Here is a 21575-nt window from a genome sequence, read left to right as displayed (position 1 = left end):
ATGAGAAATGCTTCATTTTTCAAATGCCAAATGATATAATGAAACAATGGAACTACTCCAGGGATACTACACTACATAATGCTACACATCATGAATTCATCAATATGATATAAGAAACTGATAGTTATCGCTACTGAGTACTCTCAGATTGAAAGAAAAATCAAATGCTAGCAAAGAAAACCCACTCTTTACTGTACGTCATTTCACTGCACAGCATCATCAGGGTTTTATCCCAAACGACACAGGTGAAAAGGTGAATGGCAGAGCAAGTCTGGACTGCTAAACAAATTAAGTCTCTCTTGAAAAGGAATCCAAAACAACAGCAAGAGCTCAGATACTACAAAGCATCTTTTTCAGAGGTATTTCTTTACACTTGGCTTTCTTCCTAGGCTGAGGTCCAGAAATATCAGCGCTGCCCTATTTTTTTTCCCAAAGAAATAAGTTGTTCGAATAATGTGCACCTTGTGCACTGCATTGAAACAGATGATCATTTGTCTCCTTGAACTCTTTTTTTCCATTCTGATCTTTCTGCCCAGAGTTACACAAAAGTCTTTTTCTTTTTTTTTTCTTTTTTAAGAGAATCCTAAAAACAAATTTGCAAATTACAAACGAAAATCTCACGAAAGGCAGAAAGAGCTTATCTCAGTAGTGCTTTATTCGCTCCAGTGATCTCACCTCACTTCATGATGTGTACCAAGAAGTGTACAAAAGACAACAACAGCCCCACTGTGAAATGACAAAAGAAAAGTGCAGCCTCTGCTGAAGCTCAGCTTGGGCATCTTCTCCGTCCCTGTGGGGATGGCAGGACAGAGACACTCAGAAAACCTCTGCACCCATAAAGGCATCACAGAGTGTTCGGTTAGACAGAAAAGTCTGCACCTAAATACTTAAAAATTACTCCTTTGATGTGCCTTTTGACTACTTGCCTATCCTAGTGGGAATTTCTCATGCCTTTTAATTCTTATCAGCAAATTCAGCACCTCTGACTCTGATCTTGTCTGAGGGCAACAATCCACTGAAGAACTGACTTCAGCCAACACTCAAACAGGGCAATTTAAATAAATATAATATTCATGTCTTTGTGAATCAGAATCATGATGACAATTTAGCACGGAGCTCCCTCTTTATCAGCAGTGGAGTATCTGGAAGATGCTGTCGCGTCTTCATTTTAGATGACATAAGATGAAAGCTCCCACCACTTGTGGCCTCTGGAAAAACAGAGTGACCTGGGAACCCTTCGGCACTGTTACAAAATGCTTAAAATCTTAGAAAGGTACTTGCAATTGCAATTTCAGTTGCAAGTTCTGCTTCACAAGTGGGTATCCGAAGGGGACTGTAGCATTTTCAGCAGAGGCCACCACAGTGGCCACAAACCCGGCTGTAGCCCTAGAAGTATCTGCTGCAGCTTTCAAGGCCAGTTCAGACACGCTTTCTAAAGCGCCCATCGAGCGCAGCTGTGTCTGCTGGCTTCCCAAAGCAGGGGACATCTTCTTCTTCTGTGTTCGCTTCCTCACAGAGGAGCCCGTGACTGAGGGTGCAGATTGAGGTCTGGCCACAGAGCAGATTTAGCAGCTCTGAGCTGTGAGGGCAGCGGCCACACATTCCTGCACACCCCAAGCTGTCCTGGCGCAGCCACGGCTTTTGTTGCCCTCAGCCAATTTTTCAGCCGGATCTGTTCATCAGTCTGGCTCACTGGTGCCCCTCCAAACTGGGAAAGAAGGCAGGTTCTTGCAGCAATCCTTCCGCGCTTTGGCTGTTCTTTCATCTCCATGCTACTTTACAGCTTGTAAATATTATATTCATGCAAGGTCATAAATGTTGAATACCTCCTCTGCTACTTAAACAGCAATTTAAGAGAGCGACTTGAAGTACTATGCCCCACAAAAATGGAGCTTGTCATGGAGGAGAAGGAAAAACATTGTAAGCTGTAATCACTCTGAGAAAACATCGCTGGAAGATATATAATCCAACATGACACTTGAAGCTTTCGCTACAGAACATTTGATCATAAAAGAAAAAATATTCTTTTTAAGGTCTATTTTCATATCCGTGCATTATACATCCTGTCAGAACAAACAGTGCATTAACTTAAATGATAAATAAAAAAGATTTTCTTTTCACAGCCAAAGTATTTCCATTCCAAGAGTGACTGTAAAAATAGACCTCCTCAAAGTGAGCGTAACTGTGAGAATATATATCATAACAGAAATTTTATATCTCAGCAGAGGACAGTATGGGGTTTTTACATCTCATTAAGCCAGAACAAAACAATAGGAAAAGACCGACCTCTCTGTCCCACCTTCATTTTCAAATATCATCTGTTAAACAAAGGCTCAGTGACATAAATCAAAAGCAAACCACACACCTCAACTGTCACTTCACTCGGGATAGCACCAGATTGTCCCAAGAAGTGCAGCAGGATGGTAGCCATGGCCAAGGAGCAGCTGGAGGAGTGAGCACCCCTGTGGGGTTCTGTGCTGAAACCTCTCCCAGGTTCACCATGAAACCCAGCAATGTGGCCAAATGGTTCTCCAACCATGGGATGGCAAATGGGGACTTTTCACCAGCACTAGATTATATATGTTCTCCCACCATAAAGAACAGGAGCTAGCAGGTGAATAAAATCACTGCATTTTAGAGTGTAGCAGCAGTAATGAAAAGGCTGAAAAGTTGTTTTCTATGCAGGGAAAGGAAAACGTATCCTTGTCTACTGCAAGCCAGAGGGCTAAAGGACGCGTACGTGGTGTGTACATGGGACATACGATACTCCAAGACACAGCCTCCTCCATACCTGAAGGACTGGGTAAGGCAGAAGGCTGCACAGTTTTTGCCAGGGGTGAGAGCCCACTAGAGCCCTTCGGAGCAGCACTATCTACACTTCCTGTAAGATGTATCACCTTCCCATTGAGTGGGGATGGAGTGCTTTCCTCGGGATCACACAGCACACTACGCTGTAACCCCATGCTACGCTGTCACCCCATGCTACTCTGTCACCCCAGCCATACGGCACAAAGGGCTCGGCTCACGGCAACCCCGTCGGCAGCCCCTAATGCTCCAACACTCCATGTGGGGAAACCCAGGTTCCTGTTCGGGCCGGGTAAGGAACACGTTCCAGAGTCCCTGATGCAGATCAGGAGACACCCGACGTGGCTCCCGAAGCCTCGTAACCCTCAATTTTGTGAGACCCGGGATCCCCCAGCTGCTCCGAACCCGCGGCCAGCGAGGCAGCGCGGCCCCGGCGCCCGTCTCCCCCGCCCGGGCGCTCACCTGCGCAGCGCAGCCCCTGCGAGAGGACGAAGCGGCAGCAGAGGTCGCACCACGTTCCCGCCGCCGCCGGCCCGAAGCGGTGCGGTGGCTCCGGCGGCGGCGCCGCCTCGAAGATGGTGCGGACGTGGCGGGGCCGCGGCGGGGCCGGGCGGCGGCGGCCGCCATACGCGGGGCCCAGGACGCCGGCGGGCGCGTCTGGCTGCGGGCACATGGCCCGCACCGCCCGGCCCCGCGGCGGCTTCCCCCGCCCGTCGCCCGGGGCCGCCGCCATGCGGAGCGGGTGCGCCGGCCGCTGGCTGCCTGTCCCCGCCGAGCGGCCGGGGCGGGCGGCGGTTGACGCCTCACGCACATGACACCCGCGGGCGAAGGGAGCGGGGAGGCGGCGGAGGGTGGGGGGCGCCGCACCGCGTCCTCCTCCGACCTGGCGGCCGCCGCTCGGCTCGGCTCAGCGCCGCCGCGGAGAGGCTGCGGGCCGGGGAGCGCGGCGTGGCCGCCGCCCCTCAGCGCCGCTCTGCCGCAGCCGCGCTCCCCGAGTCCGCTCACCATCGAACGGCTCGGGGAGGAACAGCCACAGCCGGGGGCTCTGAAACGCTCCCGCTCTGCCGGCCCCGCTCCCGCGGAAAGCGGTCGGTTTCACCAGCAGTTTCACCTGCCGTTTTCGAGGAATTCACTAATAACGAGTATTACGAACGGAAGATGTGGAGGGTTTCCAGGAGGTACGTTTTATGACCGTAGATAAAACAATTAAGCCCTAATAATACGCCGCTTGTGGCCACTCTGTGTGCGTGTGTGTGTGTGTTTGTTTGTTTTCCCAAGCTGGAGTTTCCACGGGGAGGGTTTCAGGGCGTCGTTGTCTTTCCCGGCAGGTGGGAGCCGTGACCGCCGCCGGTGCCGCCCCGCGCCGGGAGTGCGGGCAGAGGCGAGCGCAGGGCGGTCCCGTCCCGCTCCCGTCCCCCCGAGCCCAGCCTCTCCTTCTGGAGCGAGCTGGCACCAAGTCACGGCATCGCAAGCGAGGCAAAGCCCGGATCTGTCAAACCTACAGCTTCAGAAAACAGTGAGCTCACTGGTACGTTTGACTGTCACATCTCCCAGCTGTTAGAAACATCGTGTTTTAATGCAACCTCGCACTAAGCAGTATGAAGTGGGATGTCTCCCAGCTCTAAGGCGTTTTCAGGATGTGGAGATACAGGATTTATGAACGATTCGTCTGAACATTCACACGGGAAATAAAGTGGAAAGAAAAAAAAAAGTGAAGTATTTTCACCTGGTTTCTTTAAAGGTTGTAAACTGCTCCTGTCTGCTTGAATCTGAAACCGCTGCAGGGCTCCCATGGCCATCACCGCGGGAGCAGCAGCACGGTTGAGCCAGCGTCATCTTCCACCGTGAGTTAGCAAATGTGCCTGCCAAGCCAGGCCCAGGGCTCACGGAGCAGGTGCCAAGCTTGGCTCTCCTGGCACAGTGCAGGGCTACCCAGATGCACTTGCTCACAACCAGCTCTGCCATCACTAACAGACCCTGCACCGTGCAGTGTAAATGTACTTGAGGGTGCTGAAGCGACGCTCACGCTGGCACAGGGCGAGCTGGCAAGGAGTCTCGTAGTCTGGAGGCATTCAAGACCTGCCTGGACGCCTTCCTGTGTAACCTCATCGAGGTGTTCCTGCTCTGGCAGAAGGATTGGACTAGATTTTCTTTTGAGGTCCCTTCCAATCCCTAACATTCTGTGATTCTGTGAAGGACAGGTGATGCACTTGCAGGTTCTGATTTAAATGCCCTGCCTAAGTTCCGTAAAGCAGGAATCCTGGGGGATTGGACTAGATGATCTTTTGAGGTCCCTTCCAATCCCAAACATACTGTGATACTGTGATACTGTGAAAGCAGCTCGTCCAGGAAACATTTCCCATGGCTGGGCAGCAGTGACACAGCCCGTACCTTGATGGGAGAGCGCGGAAGCCTGGGTAGTCACAGCCTTCACTGGACACTTGTCATTTTTCAGGAGCAGAATACAGCCCACTCGTCACACACTAGTGTTCTTTGTCAATAGGAAGTGAAGTTCTTCAGAAGATGTACATCTACAAGCACAAGTACTGCTGGCCGGGCTTGTACCAGTGTCAAAAATAGCAAACTCTACTGAAGGATCCTACCCCTACTGCATTTTTTTTTTGTTATCAATGGAACAAGTAACAACAACAAAGCTGCTTAGAGCACAGAAAATCAGCCACAACAGCACCCAGCAGTTAACCTGCTCCTAAAACCCCTCTGTAAGCAATCCTGCTCAGTTCCCAGAACAATCTGTTCTGGCACTTGACTCTCTTTACTGTTAGAAAGATTTTTCCAAACTCATAGTCTGGACTGTTTTGTTCTGTGCACTACAATTTATATTCATGATCTCTAATCCTTTCACCACAGATGTGGTGGTGAATGCTGATACTCTCTAACAGCCTTTAGTTGAGCAAAGACTTTTGCTCCCCCTTTCTTCCAATCTTCTTCCTGCCAACTCCTATTTTTCCCAGTCCCCCTCAGATGAGTTTTCCAGACTCTAGCCAGTCTTTTTTTTCATCCCTAATTTATCTTGAGGTAGCCAGTATATATATTTTTTTCTAATTTTTATGGGCAAACCAGTTTAAAAGCGCTCATCTTCATGCTGGACAGTTTCACCACACTTTCCTCTGCACAGCCCAGGGTGTGCATCCCTCCCGCTGATTTCCAGGTCCCTGGCTGGAAGCCCTCAGCGGTTTAGCTAGCCAGATGTGGCCAGCCAGATGTGGTTAGCCAGAGCAACAGCCATGCCCTCCCGGGCTGGAATTTCACAGTGACAGCAGGCTACGCAACTTGGCAATGAGCTTAGTAACAGTCGTTCTTTAATTTTACCCAAACAAGTTTATGCAACTGCACTTTATTCCACATCTTCCCTTCTTCTAGGCTTTGAGCTTAAAAAAAATATCCCCAAAGTAAACTTTTCTATTCAGCCTTTTAAATCCTTGTCTTAGTACTATATCCAAAATTATTCTACAATTAGCACTTCTACAGTGATTAACTAAAACAGCACTGATTGAGCTCTACCAGTGGACTGTTCCACACCCACCAGGGACAGAGAACTCCTTTTGCTCCGAACACGTTATCAGCAGAGTGGTTAAAATAAGTAAAAAGGATTGGTGGCTCTACCATATCGCCTACGCTAGTGATTTCGCTATATGGGACATGTTTTCCGGAGAGCTGACTAATGCAAGCTAAGCTGCAGTTCAATACTTTAGATTTCAGGCTGTATATTGTACTTATGAGGAAATAAAAAGTATAAGGTAATACTAAAATTAACAGAAAGTGAAATTATGGAAGGACACAGAAGTAAGTACACACTGTACAGTCAGTGGTTGATGATGTATTTATGTCATTAAGTCATTCACTCATGCATTTTCACAATACATATGAGGACAGGTTTGTTCAAGTAAAAGATAATTAATATACTAAGCTAAACCCCTGAAAACAGTAAACCAGCCTCAGGAGGAAGAACCAGATTATTACTTTCTATTACTTCTTTTGGCAAATCAGTAGCATGACTGATAGTATCAGGACACTTAATTTGAGCCAAAAATTGATAATACCATACACTACGCTTTGATGTGAAAAGTGTATTTGCTTCATAAGAACATAATCAGCAGATTATGAACTGATTGCTTCAAGTTTCTTAGCTACTGCTTAGTTAAAATTGCTTTAGAGAAAGAAATTTTAACAAGATGAAGGTTACTGATGCATTTAGCAACACTAAAACCAGCAATGTTTAAAATGAAGAGAAAATATAACAGAAAACATTTTCAAACATGTAAAAGAATGCCGCACGTACTTCAATATACAGACTATATTGTTACTACAATTATCTTTCTTTTTCAGACTGCTTCAGTATGAAGTTGAAAATTATATATTCCAACTAACACTTGATTTCTTTCAAAATTAAGAAAGTTGCAAACAACAAAGCGTTACAGACATAATATTGTAGAAAAACACAATTTATGCACAGTTTGAGAGCCCAATTCTTTTAACACTTAGGCATGTGTTTTACTGACACTCAGTGATACTGTGGACATGAATGAACAAATGTACAAGCAGGCATTGAAACATTCCAGTTAGACACGGTTCCGGTATTTTAAAACAAACAGTTAAGAATGCCACGGCTAACCATGCAAAAACACGTAAGAAATTGTTGCACACCTTTTGCATAGCTAGATTTTTTGGGGGACAAAGCTTGCGAAGTCAGAAGCTGCTCACATGGATGTAAAAATATCTGAGTTCCCTTTAGTACTTGATTCTCATCTTGGACATCAAGGCAGTGAATTTCCTCTTCTAACAATAAAAGAATCAACTATAAATTTCATAAGTTTCTATTCAAGATTTTTTTTTTTTTTAATTGAAACATTTTGTATTCTGACCTGGACAGATAAGCAGGGAAAAAGCATCACAAAACTACCAGGTGCTGTCACAGGGTACCACTGTTTAGTTTATACCTATATGCTTCACCATTAAGTATGGAAAATCCTAACTATAGTTGGTCCAGCTCTTCTTACAGATGTAACACAGCCATTAGAAGTGCTGCTGGACACCATTGAACATCCATGGCCATGTTTCCACAAGGAAAGAATGAGGTCTGCAATTATTTGTGTGCTCTTCATCTGAAACAAATAAGTACACCTGTAGCATCCAATACAAGTGAGGGATGTTTTCTGAGATTGTGTCTGTTTTCCTCTTTCTCCTCTCCTACATATTTTGGAGCAGGCTCTATAGTTCTGCAACTCTGCAACCCAGTCATGTAGTACTGAAAGTAACAACCACTGATACTGGGAAATAAATATATAGTGTTACTACATTTTCCACCTAAGTTTAATATCTCAGTTGTAAGTCAGCACTGGGTGTGGTGCCTTTTCAAGATCTAGACTGGTAACTTATTTTTCCAATGTTCAGTCACCACTGAGGCTGATGCTTAGGGACATGGTTTAGTGCCAGACTTAGGTTATGGTTGGACTTGATGATCTTGAGGGTCTCTTCCAACCAAAATGATTCTATGATTCTACCTGGTCTACTGACTGCCCATAAATTCTCCTAATGTTGATTTCTAACCTTCTAAAAAAGGTTAGAATCCTTTCCTGAAAACAGGATTCTGAAAATGCTATTTTATTTTAAGAACCCGCTTCTCTGGCGGTGAGCAACAAGATTCCAGAGAAATTCTGAAAATGCTGTACTCTTAAAAAAAAAGGAATTTTTACATTCAGTCTGACAACCTGGAGTGCAAAACTTCCATATACAGAGCAGTCAAATCATTACAGACAACATGGCACCAAATATGGAGAAGAACTTAAAAATATTGTGAATTTGTTTTCTGAAGTAGATGTAGACTAACAGTTTGGATGTGAAGGAAAGAGAAATGCATTTCCACTCGGGTCCTATCTGTGCTTTCAGCCCCTATTCCCACTTATTTAAAGAGATCTTTAAAACAATCGTCATGTTCTGTGATTATCAGAGTCTTTCTGCTAGACTCCAACATAATAGTGGTGGTTAAAGGAAACTCAAAACACCATTTAAAGACTATTGATAAAGTTTAGAGTTCTGTACATCCTCTTGCAATAAAGACTAAATTTCATTCTGAGAAATGGGGCAATATTCAAAGAAAACAAATGTCAATTTCATCAATGACACTTTTGCCTTTAGGACTTCAGAGATCCTCCAAGGGGCTAAGTTTCCTGCCAGGAATAATTCTATCCTAACATTGACCAAAAAAAGACATATTTCTTTTATATTTACATATTATACATATTTACATTTTTTAATATTACATTTGCAGAGGGGAAAAAAAACCCTGGATACAGATTTATTATCTGCCTTTAAAAGTCCTACAAGTTATTTTTTCCCTTTGAAAAAATTTACAAGTCCTCTTCAGGTCCTTTGAAAGCTAGATACAGTCCACGTTCCACAGGCCACCATCCTTAGTCAAAGCACCAAATCTAAAATGAAAAAACAATCTATTCTTAGGTGACTGACTAGATTATAGAATAAATCCTTAATTTGTTATAATTTAGTTGTGGGTTCTTCCTTTCCATAGCCACACGCCAACACAGGCATTTTTATCTAACCTTTGTATGTGAAAAGAAGATAGAGGAGAGGATATTATGCTCCCAGTATGGGACTGGGAACAGAACAAAACTAATTCAGCTTGAAGCCACACTCAGCTCTATCAGCAATTGACCCTGAAGCTTTCAGAGATAATTATTTTAATATACTTTATCATCATGAGAAAAAAAGCAAAGTCAGCATGTACGTGATAGTGACAATACCCTCTCAGGATTATAAGAAATCTGCTTAAATAAAGTGAAGAGGTCAACAATCTGAAAACTGCAAAAATCGTTCATTCGGATTGGTATAATTCCACAGTCGTTAAAAATTATGTCTAAAAACAAGGAGTTAAAAGACACCACTGGATTGCTACAAAAGTACTGTGCTTAATTCAGAATTAATCTGTCTGTGCAACAGATATTTTTATTAGCTAAACATAAGTAACATGAAACAACAATGCCACAACTGCTGTGTCAGAATGATCTTACAGTAACGTTTCAAGCTTTTGAATATTTTTTTGTTTTGTTACACCAACTGGGTCTACAAAATGTACCAAATTAAGCCTGTTCCTAGTATCAGCCCAAACAGGGAAAACAATTGCTTGCCTTTCCAAAATGTGATTGTTCTCAGCCAGCTGTTTAACAACCCCTTCCATTTCTTCCTTTAGTTTCTTCATGCTGTAGTAACAAGAAGCGCAAGAAAGGTTACAGTTTTGATAGGGACAATTATCTGCTATGATCACTCACCATTGCAAAGCTTTCAGCAACTCGTCATTACATACAAAATAAGGGACAGATAACATGCTGGTTATTTACTAAAAGTGACAGATGATATATTAGTGTTGTCCCTTACTCGCTTCTAAATCTATACCACCACTTTAGCGATATGAAGTTTTTTCTGCAATACAAAATTCTTGGTCTTAACACAGCAACCACTGAGTCAACAATTCACCTCTATAACAGGTACAGAATACTACATCAATCCAATTAAGAAATTCTTACCCAAGAGTCATTTCCACTAATGTGTTTGAACTTGGATAAACTGTATTCATTGTATGTTTCACGCCACTGGAAACTGCGAACATTTTCTGTGGCAGAGCATCTTGTAACTGTAATAGATAAAAAGGAAATGTAAGTTACAATATAAGTTGTCATATGTATCTTGATGCCCACCTTAAATCCTTTAAATTCTCCATTGCTATGATGCCTCACAAAATCATTACAGTAGTACGGCAGCTGATATTCCCCAAGTTGAGACTGTCATGGCAAGTTTTGTACTGACACTACCTAGAGTTCCCTGATTTGTTCCATCTTCTTAACTGTCTTATGCTGTCACACCAAACTCTCAAAAGGAAGATTATCTGTTATGTTTGTAGATATCCTAAGGCAATAGGATCCTAATTAATACCTGACTTCGGTAGTGCTACCAAAATACAAGCAAATAACAAGTAAAATGCTGCTCTCCACCATTCCCTAATTACTTTTACACCTGTCAGGTGCTTTTCTTCCATTTATATGTTCTTTATAAAGAAGAATAGTTTTACTGCAGTTTTGGTAAGCTTGCATCCTGCAGAGTCACTGTACAAATTTTAACAAAACGCTTTCATTCATGTCACCAGGAGCATTAGTTTAGCATGTATCCCCTCATCTTGAATACGGGAGTAGTGTTTTTATGCTTTGTAAGAGTATTAAGATAATCCTCCAGGTGCTCAGATACCATTATGGTAACAGTTACATAGAACACTTCTCAATTAAGCCACATCCATTTGCACAGATTTTTTGCGGGGAACGCTAATACTACCACCCCCCTGATCCCCAAAACAACAACAAAAACAACCCCCAAATCGAGTCAGGATTCAGAAAAATCAAACCACTCTCTATGCCACTCCAACATTAGCAATGAAGCTACTATAGACAAAATGCAAATAAATCAGTTTAATACAACTGCATTAATGTATGACTCACTATAAACCACAGTACTGATATTAAACAACATGGAATAGTCTTTTATCTATGCAAACACTTTACATAATTTTGAAGCATTCTACCTCATTGATATAATCCTGGTATTTGGATACCTCTTCTTCAATATCAAAGCACTGGTTGGTGAGAGCCAGTAACTGCTTCCTTATGTGAAGCATTTTCCTAAAAGAAAATAAGTTTTCTTTAAAAAGAAAATAAGTTTTATTTTAAAAGCTTCCTTTTATAAAGTGGTGCAGTGAACATTACCAAATACTAAAGAAATCAATAGCTTGCCTTGTCCAGTCCTCAGCCTTGTCCAAAAATGTATCATACTTGCTGACACATTCATCTTTGAACAGAGCTATGGCTTTTGTTGCATGCAAACACAGCTTCTGCCTGCAACACAGAAACAACCAGAATACTGTTATACTGCTTTCAAAACCCCATTCCTCTAATTTACTTTCTGAAACTTGAAGAAAACTATGTGGACTTAAAATCCCTTCAGCCAACTTTATTCATGCTGTTGTAATGCATGAAAAATCAACACACTGCATGAACTGACAGTCTATGTTTCAAAAACATAACATTTTTTTTTCTCCCTACTAGGGAGAAAAAAAAATATTTGAAGCATTTACTTGCAATTATTTGTATACTAACAAATGGTCAAATGTATTCTCTGAGTCAGTATTTATCTGAGCAAGTACATTTAAGGAAAAGGGATTCTAAATGGAAAGGACAAAAATCCTTATTATTTCTTATTTGCCTTCTGCACACACTAGGAACTTCCAGCATATACAAATAATCCTTCGTGCTGAGTAATACACATGCAAGAGAAAAACTGCATTTTTGTGTCAGCTTAGATTTATGATAGTAGAAAAAAGAAAGCACATATAGAGACAAGGACAGGAAAACAAAACAAACCCCAATTCTGGTCAGTGTTGCAGACTGTAATCCCAGTGTAACTGCCTCACCATGCTGTGCACTGCACTAAGGGGTATTGGGACACCATAGTCTAACACCTGCTTCTGGTATCTCATTAAGTATTGCACGATAGCTATTGGTTAATCCAATTCTCGCTGGAGTTTAGCTGGATTGTCATCAGGCATACATAATGTATCATTCACACAGAAAAAAAATAATCTGAATTGAGTGCTGCTCCCTTGTCTATCTAGTGGTAAATATTACAAAAGGCCAGTCTCTGTTGCTAATGGCACCATGTTCTTAACACAAACCACTGCCATTTCTCTCTGTGACCAATCCAGTAAAAGAAGATGTAGTTAGGATCTCAAAGATACCTGAACAATTCCAAGGAGACACTTGTGTTAGGAAACATACCAGTACTCAAAACCATGAAAGTGAAGCCTATTTATTTACTCACATATTAACGCAAGGGCACAGTTTGCATGGTAGAAAAAGCCCTAAAATTTCTTTAGTCTGCCCAAGGTAGTGCAGTTTTAAAATGAGCTGTGGATTGAATCCCAATGTCTGCCTGTTTTACAACTATATCCTTAAGAACATATGGCTGGAAATTATCGCTCGCATTATCTCTCGCATATGACGTGTCCAAGTCTCCATCAGTGGATCCAGATCTGTCTTACAGGTTTCCTGCCCCTACTGTCCTTTATCTTGGGGCAATCTCCCCCCGGCTTGGCAGTTACCCCATTTATCTTTCACTATGGGAAAATCAAGTGGCATGTTTGTGAGAACACCAGCGCCTCCTGCACATCAGCTTTCTAGCTGTAATTGTCAGTGAAACCACACTAGTGGTAGCAACAGCAAGAATTTTTAGAAAATGACAGAAGCAGGGTCTAAATTCATATAGCACTCAGCAAAGTATAGGGAACCCACTCAACTGACTAGCCACTAGGAAAACAATTACTTAAATATAAGCATCTAGCATCATTTGAGATGCACAGAGATACCCTTCCCTGCTTCTGTCTACCCAGAAAGGTGCAGGTTTCCCATTTGTCTTGTGTCCTACCTCCCAGCCTCAGAGCACATCTCAGATACCTCAGGGCCACTTAAACAGTATTAGACATCTGCGTATGAGGAACTGAATTGATACTGAGACCAGTACAGCAGCATGAGCAGAGCAGCTGTTCACAGTTGCTCAAGACTTTGTCAGTAGGGTCAGCTGAGCCTAATGGGAGCCCAGATACCCAGGTTGCACACAATGTGGCCACCTCTCATAAGTGACAATTTTAAACAGGCATGAAGAACTGCATTAAAATTTATTTTTTGTGCTACATTTCCTAGAAGATTAAATAATTATAGAATTTCATTCAGCTAGCCCATATTTTATTTATCTGTAGAAAATTATCTCCATCTTAGTTACAATGTCACTTTACACTTACTGAGGGCTTTTCCAATCTTAAAAAACAGGGGAAAAAAAAAAAGTGCATCCTGCAAGACAGTTACACCTAGATAGCAAACAGGTATTTCTCATCTACATTTAGAAGGTCTGCCAAGTGAAGGAACTCAGTTGCCAGAAAGCACCCTATTACCATATGCTGGCACCACTATGTATTTAGGATATTTAAAGGAAATTTTTAAAAAAGCAATCCTAAAGTTATAATGTACAACAAAAAAATCAACAGAAGAGGTTATTGGCAAAAGCACCTGAAGGACCTGAAAGCAATCATGGTATTTCCCAAAGGTAACATGAAAACTTACTTGTCAAACTTGTGAATTTGTTCTTCATTATAAGGAAGCCCTAGGATCAGAGCAGATGACAGACATTACCAGTTTAATTCTGTTAGTTTATTTATGTAAAACTCCACTAAATTTACTCATTTTCTATACGGTTTCCTTCTCCTATCCTGATAGGGAAAAGTGGTCATTTACTTTTTTTTTTCCTCCTCTTCAGTCTTGCAATTCAAATTTCTGAGATTAATAGTGGCATTTCATTCAGATGGGCTTTAAGACAGTACCTCACCAAGAAGGATGTACAGATGTATTCACTGTTGCTGACTAACTCTCCATTCCTACTATAGATATCCTAGTGGAACAAGGACTGACCTGTCCTTTATCTTACAGTTTATGTTAAAAGTGAATCAAATAAGTTACTTACTTCGTTCTGCTTTGTCTTTTTTGAACTGATAATAAATATCTGTGATGGAACACAGCAGCACCTGCAGCCTTTCTGGACTAGAGTGACAAAAGGAAGAAAATGAGATATTTTATATACAAACTTCAGCTATCAAGGAGCTTTATGAACTACAACTCACGTAGAATTCAATATATATTAAAATAATTAATACAGTTACTCACTTTCTGTCCTTTGGATGCATGCCTTCCTGATTTGCCCAGGTGTCAGTCAGTAAACCACCAGGAGAAAGTTTGTTTTTGATGTCTTGAAGACTAGTTTCTATTGTGCCCTGCGAGCTGGAGAGCTACATAAGAGCAAGAAAGTCCAATCTTACCACTGAGTAAAGTAAAACATTAGTGAGGATGAAAACAGACTGAGCACATTAATACTAGAGACTCGTTTGTTTCACTGACCTTCATTAAAGAAATATGCCTAATTATCTGCCTAGGCTTTGCTAAAAGTAGAAAAAACGCAGTTCTATAAAAGAATGAATCATCTTTGATGCTGGAATTTCTGTTAGTTAATATTTATTTTCTTCCAACAATAAGTTTCTACCTTTCATATATTCCCTATTTACTTCCACACTTGTTCTCTTGTTTTGTTAAGAATTCATATAATGAATACCCACATAAATCATACCTTTCCTTCAAAATAAAAATGCACTAATCATCTTCTACTTTTAGACTGGAGAACTTTAGGACACCAGTGTGTAAAGTTACTTTCAGTTCCTCCTTACTTGTCTGGAAACTTGATGCAAATTTCAAAGCCGATCATTCTGAAGTGTGTGTCTGTATCATTCTAGAAAGCCAATGAAGTAGTTCAATAGAAGGTAAAAAATCTACAAAGTAAAATATGTTTCACGATCATAATTTTTGGCTTGAGCATGATAGAAAATGAGACTGTATTTTCAGGAACTGATTATTTTCACCACCCTGGCCTAATACAAGGATTCAATCTGTTTTCAGAAAGATATCCACATCTCAGTACGGGCAATTTAACAACCTTTGGCAGTCTAGAACTGATTTCAAAAATTCAGAGTTGTTATTCACAGATAAACCTGTGTTAACATGCATCCAGTGTTTTCTTTAGAAACAGCATTCTGAGAATGACAGAGGTTTGTAAGATACTTACTCGCAACAGTTTTGTGTGTATCTCTGAAATTTCATCCACTTCTGGTGCTTCCAAGTTCATCTGTATCAAATTCTCATATCTGAGCAAAAAAAAAAAAAAAAAAAAGCACATTTAAAGAAGAAAATCAACAAGCAGTGAAGAGACTCAAAATATTCCTTGAATCTAGAGATTAACCATAACTACCTTTTGTTTTATACAAAATACTGTCTCTGTCAAGCAGCATCCATGAAACACTGACAACCTTAAGTGGACATTAATAATGGAAACATTTTAGTTATGAAAACAAAGTCCTTGATTTTTTTTCTATATTTGAACTATTAAAAAGAAGTTTGAAACTTCCATTCCTGACTTCTTTATTCTGTTCTCATTATTTGTCCTTGACTGGTTGTGGAAAACTATTTTCTCTCATCAATTTTAAAAGGTTACCAAACTAAAGTTACTTGAAGTAGTCAATGACACACAACAAACTAATATTCCAGTGCACCAAAATGCTCTTCTGTGGAAACTTCTTGGAAAGGCTGAGTTACCAAAACCTTGGGTTGGTTGAGTTACCAGAACTTTAAAGGCTGAGTTTATAGCACCATCTGTTCATATCGATACTTTCCATAGGACCAGAGTTCAAAGTGCCAAATAAATAATTTGGGACAATATTTTTCCTGCTGAGTCTCAGGCACATTTTATTTTTAAAAACACTATCAAAACCAGCTCAGCTGCTTTCAAAAAATATACATACTTTGCTGAGGTTCAGTACTTTACCTTTTCAACTAAAAGCTTTGCATTGTCATGCTTTAAAGCACCCCTGAAAAGGGAGGACTAACAAGAGGACATGTCCTTTGCTAACACCATAAAAGTCTTCTGAAGTCAAATAAACTGAAAATCCTGCCCCTTCCTAACAGGCCAAAACACCATGTGCAAACACAAAGCAAATTTCTGTTCACAAAAACTACTCCAGTTTGCAAGCGAACATAATTTTTGTTTAAATCCCTGCTCTGGGATACTGCTGAAAGCACTAGAATCACAAATCAGAATATACAGCCGTTTCTTCTGAGCTCTAAGCAGCTTTCTCCTGTGGGCACCAAGCAGGACGTAGGAAGAAGCTGTATGAACCAAATACAAAACGAACAAGAACCAGCTCTGTCAACTAGTGTAAACTGGCTTGATGAAGAGTTTGGATTACAGCCCTAACAATTTGTAACTAGGCCACACAGGTATACTGTTATCTTGCTAGTTATCAACTTTGCTACAGTTTCACTGTTGTTGTTTTTTTGTTATGTTTTGGTTTTTAAAACAAGTACCTTAAAGTCCAGGGGTATCTGTTTGCACATGTCTGGCACACACAGGGCAACTCTGACAAATCCTTGGGCACCCACAGTCACTACATAGAGCCTGTTCAATTCACACATGCATGTGGCTTAAGTTTACTCTTAAGTGTACTCTGCAAACCCCATGGCTCTGCATTAGTGCTTTAATCACCTTGTGGGCATCTACATTTTCAGAGTAGCCTGGAAGCAAGTTCAGAGAATCCTAAGACCAGGACAGCATTTGGAGGAGACTGGCAGTAGCATGAATAGTAAAACAACTACCCATAGCAGAATCCTATAAAGAACTGGGGTTTAAAGTTTGTATCCAACTGCATAACATACCTTCAAGACAGAGATAACGCTAGTTTGTGGAAAGACTGAACAAAACACCGCAAGGACACTTTAATTTGACCGAGAATTGGACATTGAGTGGGACTCGGGGGTGAAACAAAAATCGGGAGAGAGAAAAAAATGAAATTTGGGAGGAGAATTCACCAGTGCAATCCCACTTCCTACAGACAGCACTTGACCGAAAAAGGTAGAGCAGAAAAGCCTGGAAAACATTTGCTTCCTTGGACTGGAAGACAAGAGAAATAAACATCCTCTGCCGTCTTGAAACTTGGGAGTCTCCTACACTAAGAGATAACAATTCTTTAGTTGCTCCTTATTATAAGTTTTGTCAGTTTTAAGGAAAGCACTCTAAAAAACTTTCTACTATATGTCCATATGGGCGACAGTGAGACTCTGTGACACAGACCTCTGCTCTTTGAATCAACCAAAATAGACAAAAGTAACGCAATAGCCAAGCACTTGAAAAAAATTACAAAAGTGCAATTGCCTGCACAGCTTATTTTTGGTATCCCTGTGTGCATACACTGTGATATACTAATGCAGCTTTATTTTTAGTTGGTGGGGCTTGTTTTGGTTTGGTGGTTGGTTTTTTTTTTTTGTTTGTGGGTGTTTTTTTGTTGTTGTTGTTTTGTTTTTCCTTGGCTGTTCTATGTTATACTTCAACATTAAAATTATTTCCATGAATAAAAAGCTACAGCATTAAAGCTGTGAAAGGGGCAGTATTTAGTCATCTTAATAAACACACACAAGCCAACTCAGCAACAAAAGCACCAGAGGACTAATGAAAGCTACTCAATTCTTTGTCCAGACTTCGCTGTAGCTTCTAAAGTTAACAGCAGCAAATGAGTGAGTCAGAGAAGAAAGGAGAAAAAGAACACATACTCAATAGCAATTACTTGTTCCCAATAGATTAAGGAGCAAAATTAACACTCCAATTTGAGTGAAGCATATTACTAAATTTGCTTAAGTCACTGTGATCAGCAAATCCATGGAGATTCTAATTTTTTTTTAATGCAAGACCCCTGTAAATAAACATAGCATAAAATACCACTGTCATTGAAGGTGATAATGAAAAATCAATGCATTTGCTGTAGTGCTTCTACTCACATTTTTTCAGCTTTCTCAATGTTTCTGCTGCAGTAATCCAGCCTGATGACCACCTCTGTCTTTTTATGAACCAATTCGTTGTAATCATCCTTGATTATTTCACTACAAAAGTGAAGCATATAACAAAAGTATTTAACTGTCATCTTACCAGCAATCAGTAATACAATAATGTACGTACAGTAATAACTGCTAGTAAGAATTGCTTTCAGATCCAGATGCATTAGCATATTCCTCATATAAAACTCTCTTGTGCAAGATGCTCAATTATACCTGCATGTTACCAGAGGTTAGACTTAAATTACCCACAGAAGAAAGAGAAATTGCAAATACCTAAACCTTATTGTCAGAAAAAAAATATTTTTGTTTCCTTAATGACAGAAAGAAGGAAAAAATTCAGAAAGCCTATTCATATTCAAGTAGTAAGGAAAAACTCCCAAAGTACAAGGAGAACACATAATTATGTATTGATAATCAAAGCATATCTCAATTTAAAAAAATAACGTGCAGATTCAATCAATTGCTTACATTAGCCATTGTATTCCTTTTCGCATCAGCTCCTGGTAAAGTAGCAAAGAACTGGCAACTCTACAGGCATAACATACAATACCTGTTACTGCCTGGTGGAAAAACAAACAACATTAGCACTACTCTGGCATTCTCTTAACAATTGTTTCAAGTCAATTAATCACAACAAAGCAACATAGATTAATAAAAGAAAGAAAATATGAAGATGGTAGTTCGAAATGTGTAACTTTGCTCGAACTTTAGTCTGGAGATAACCGAACACTCATGGAGGCAGAGCTAAACATGGTAGTGTGTTCTTCCAGTTTTGTTGCAATATCTGTTAGGGATGAAAATAAGTCTCTTATAAAAAAACCTGACACCCCTTACTCTCAGGATTGACTTTAATTTCTGGAAAGTCAAAAGTATGTTTCTTCAGTAGTTTTGGAATTAAACATACACATTAAAACAAATAGGTAAAAAAGGACACATTTTTAAATTCTAAGGCTAGGAACCCCCTCCACCTAATTTCACTTACAAGTTTGCTGCATTACTTAGAATTGTGAACAAAGTTTCAGAAATTATAATTTTAAATATTCTGAATAATTAATATCAACTGATGACTTTCTGTTTATTAAATTTAAAGACTTCTGGAATTCAAAGAGACATACACTTTGAGGACTACCATGCCTGAATACAAGGCTCCTCAGCAGCCACTATTTTACAGGCATAGTACAAATGATGGTCACAAAGTCAAAGCATGACAATGCACACATTCGGTTGTTTTAGAAAAATGACCAGAAGAATGAAATATCCTCCACTTGCCTCCCACAGGTTCTGAATACTTGCACGAGAGGCAACAGAAATCCTACGCTTCTGCAAAGTCCTAGAGACTCCCTCTCTATTGAGAGAGAGATGAAAATTATTTTCCTTACATTAGGTTTTGCACCATCACAGGGAATGTTTTGAATCTTCTCACTAACTTCAGAACTCCAAAGTGACAGGATCCTTTCCCCCCATCACTGAATTAGAGAGTAACAAAGCACTTGAACTTTAGAAAGCCGTTGTGGTTTGGGGGTTTGTTTCTGATTGTTATTTTGTTTTAATATACAAACATACTTTGTATAAAAAGTATGGCTTTAATATACTTTTCAAGTCCTTGTTAACAACTTCCATTTCAATATCATTTCAGTAGCATTATCTGAAGTATATAAATTAAAATCATAATTACTCACTTTAGCCATACTGGCATCCCCATCCAAGTCATAACGTTGATGTACTTTAGGAAGTAAAACTGAAATATAAAACAAATATCTGTATTTTCTTACTTTGCACAAGATACTTCAAAAGTCTTAATAAATTATTGGATACACTAGTATACCTTTTAGAAATGCACAGAATGGTTGGGGTTGGAAGGGACCTCTATAGATCAGCTAGTCCAACCCACTTGCTAAAGCAGGGTCATCAGAGCAGATCACACAGGAAAGTGGCCAGGCAGGTTTTGAATGTCTCCAGAGCAGGAGACTCCACAACCTCTCTGCACGGCCTGTTCCAGTGCTCCGGCACCATCAAAATAGTTTCTCCTCATATTCAGATGGAACCTCCTGTGCTTCAATCTGTGCCCGTTGCCCCTCATCCTACTGTTGGGCACCACTGAAAGGAGACTGGTCCCATCCTCTTGACATCCACCCTTGAGATATTCATAAGCATTGATGAGATCCCCTCTCAGCCTTCTCTTCTCCAGGCTGAACAGACCCAGCTCTCTCAGTCTCTCCTCATAAGAAAAGTGCTCTAGGCCTCTAATCATTTTCATAGCCCACCACTGGACTCCCTCCAGTAATTCCCTGTCCTTCTTGAACTGGGGATCCCAGAACTGGATGCTGTACTCCAGATGTGGCCTCACCAGGGCAGAGTAGAGGGGGAAGAGAACCTCCTTCGACCTGCTGGTCACACTTTTCTTAAAGCACCCCAGGATATCGTTGACCTTCTTGGCCACAAGGGCACACTGTCGACTCACGGTCAACCCGAACTCCCAAGTCCTTCTCTGCAGTGCTGCTTTCCAGCAGGCCTGCCCCCAACCTGTACTGGTGCCTGGGGTTATTCCTCCCCAAGTGCAGGACCCTACACTTGCCCTTGTTGAACATCATTAGGTTCCTTCTCTGCCCAGTCCTCCGCTACCTCTATACAAAAAAGCATTACTGTATATCACCCAGCTCAGCATATCTTCTCCCACAGCTGCCAATAGCAGAGGCTTAGGGAAGAATGCAAGGACAGGGCAAAATAGAATTCTCTGTCAGATTCTCCCAGCTTCAAACAATCTGTGGTTCAAGGACTTCCTGAGATCTGGTGAAACTTTTGTTTAACAAAAGCCTTGATAGTTTTTATTTTTCTTCCCTTAATTCAATGGAAGCTTTCTGAACCAATTAAAGCCTTTAACATTCACTACTACAGAAGTCTGGCAACTTAAGCATGCTTTGATTTAATGCAGGTGTCCACTAATGATCTCTCTCCATTGAGAAAGCCAACCATTTATTTCTATTCTTCAGCCTCGTGTCTGCCCGCATGGGAGACTGTTCCCTCCTATCTCATGGCTACTTAGTTTCACTGAGAGTTTTCAGGGTAGGGCTTCCCCAAAGAGCTTCTTAAAACCTAGGGCAGCCTCTGCCAACTGAATCTCCTCTGTTCTCCTGTTCATTGACGCCTTCAGAAAGCTCTGACACAACATAAAGGCCCAGTTGATCTTTCCACAAACATCTCACCTACCCACAGGCT

The 21575-nt window shown here is 41.0% G+C and overlaps 2 protein-coding genes across 6 annotated transcripts in view; one reads left to right on the top strand and one right to left on the bottom strand.

Moving 5' to 3' along the window:
* Positions 1-3572: 3572 nt before the first annotated feature.
* LOC309449149 (uncharacterized protein) lies at positions 3573-7167 on the top strand (the record flags this gene model as incomplete). Its single annotated transcript, XM_082071087.1, has 3 exons — positions 3573-3983; positions 4134-4333; positions 7153-7167. The coding sequence occupies exons 1-3, from the start codon at positions 3617-3619 to the stop codon at positions 7165-7167; spliced, it is 582 nt and encodes a 193-aa protein (XP_081927213.1). The 5' UTR covers positions 3573-3616.
* Positions 6624-21575, bottom strand: part of TBK1 (TANK binding kinase 1) — a 30324-nt gene continuing 15372 nt past the window's right edge. For all 5 annotated transcript variants that reach the window (XM_082064652.1, XM_082064656.1, XM_082064653.1 and 2 more), the window contains 12 exons: positions 20039-20097; positions 18828-18919; positions 18303-18404; positions 15544-15622; positions 14595-14716; positions 14395-14471; positions 13998-14037; positions 11619-11720; positions 11411-11507; positions 10365-10471; positions 9969-10040; positions 6624-9254 (listed from right to left, as the gene is read on the bottom strand). In XM_082064652.1, the coding sequence (XP_081920778.1) occupies positions 9203-9254; positions 9969-10040; positions 10365-10471; positions 11411-11507; positions 11619-11720; positions 13998-14037; positions 14395-14471; positions 14595-14716; positions 15544-15622; positions 18303-18404; positions 18828-18919; positions 20039-20097 (1001 nt within the window). In that variant the 3' untranslated portion in view covers positions 6624-9202. The remainder of the gene's footprint in view (positions 9255-9968; positions 10041-10364; positions 10472-11410; positions 11508-11618; positions 11721-13997; positions 14038-14394; positions 14472-14594; positions 14717-15543; positions 15623-18302; positions 18405-18827; positions 18920-20038; positions 20098-21575) is intronic.

The sequence above is a fragment of the Streptopelia decaocto genome (assembly GCF_964273445.1).
Source record: "Streptopelia decaocto genome assembly, chromosome: 1".
NCBI lineage: Eukaryota > Metazoa > Chordata > Aves > Columbiformes > Columbidae > Streptopelia > Streptopelia decaocto.
This window is presented reverse-complemented; position numbering and strand designations above follow the sequence as displayed.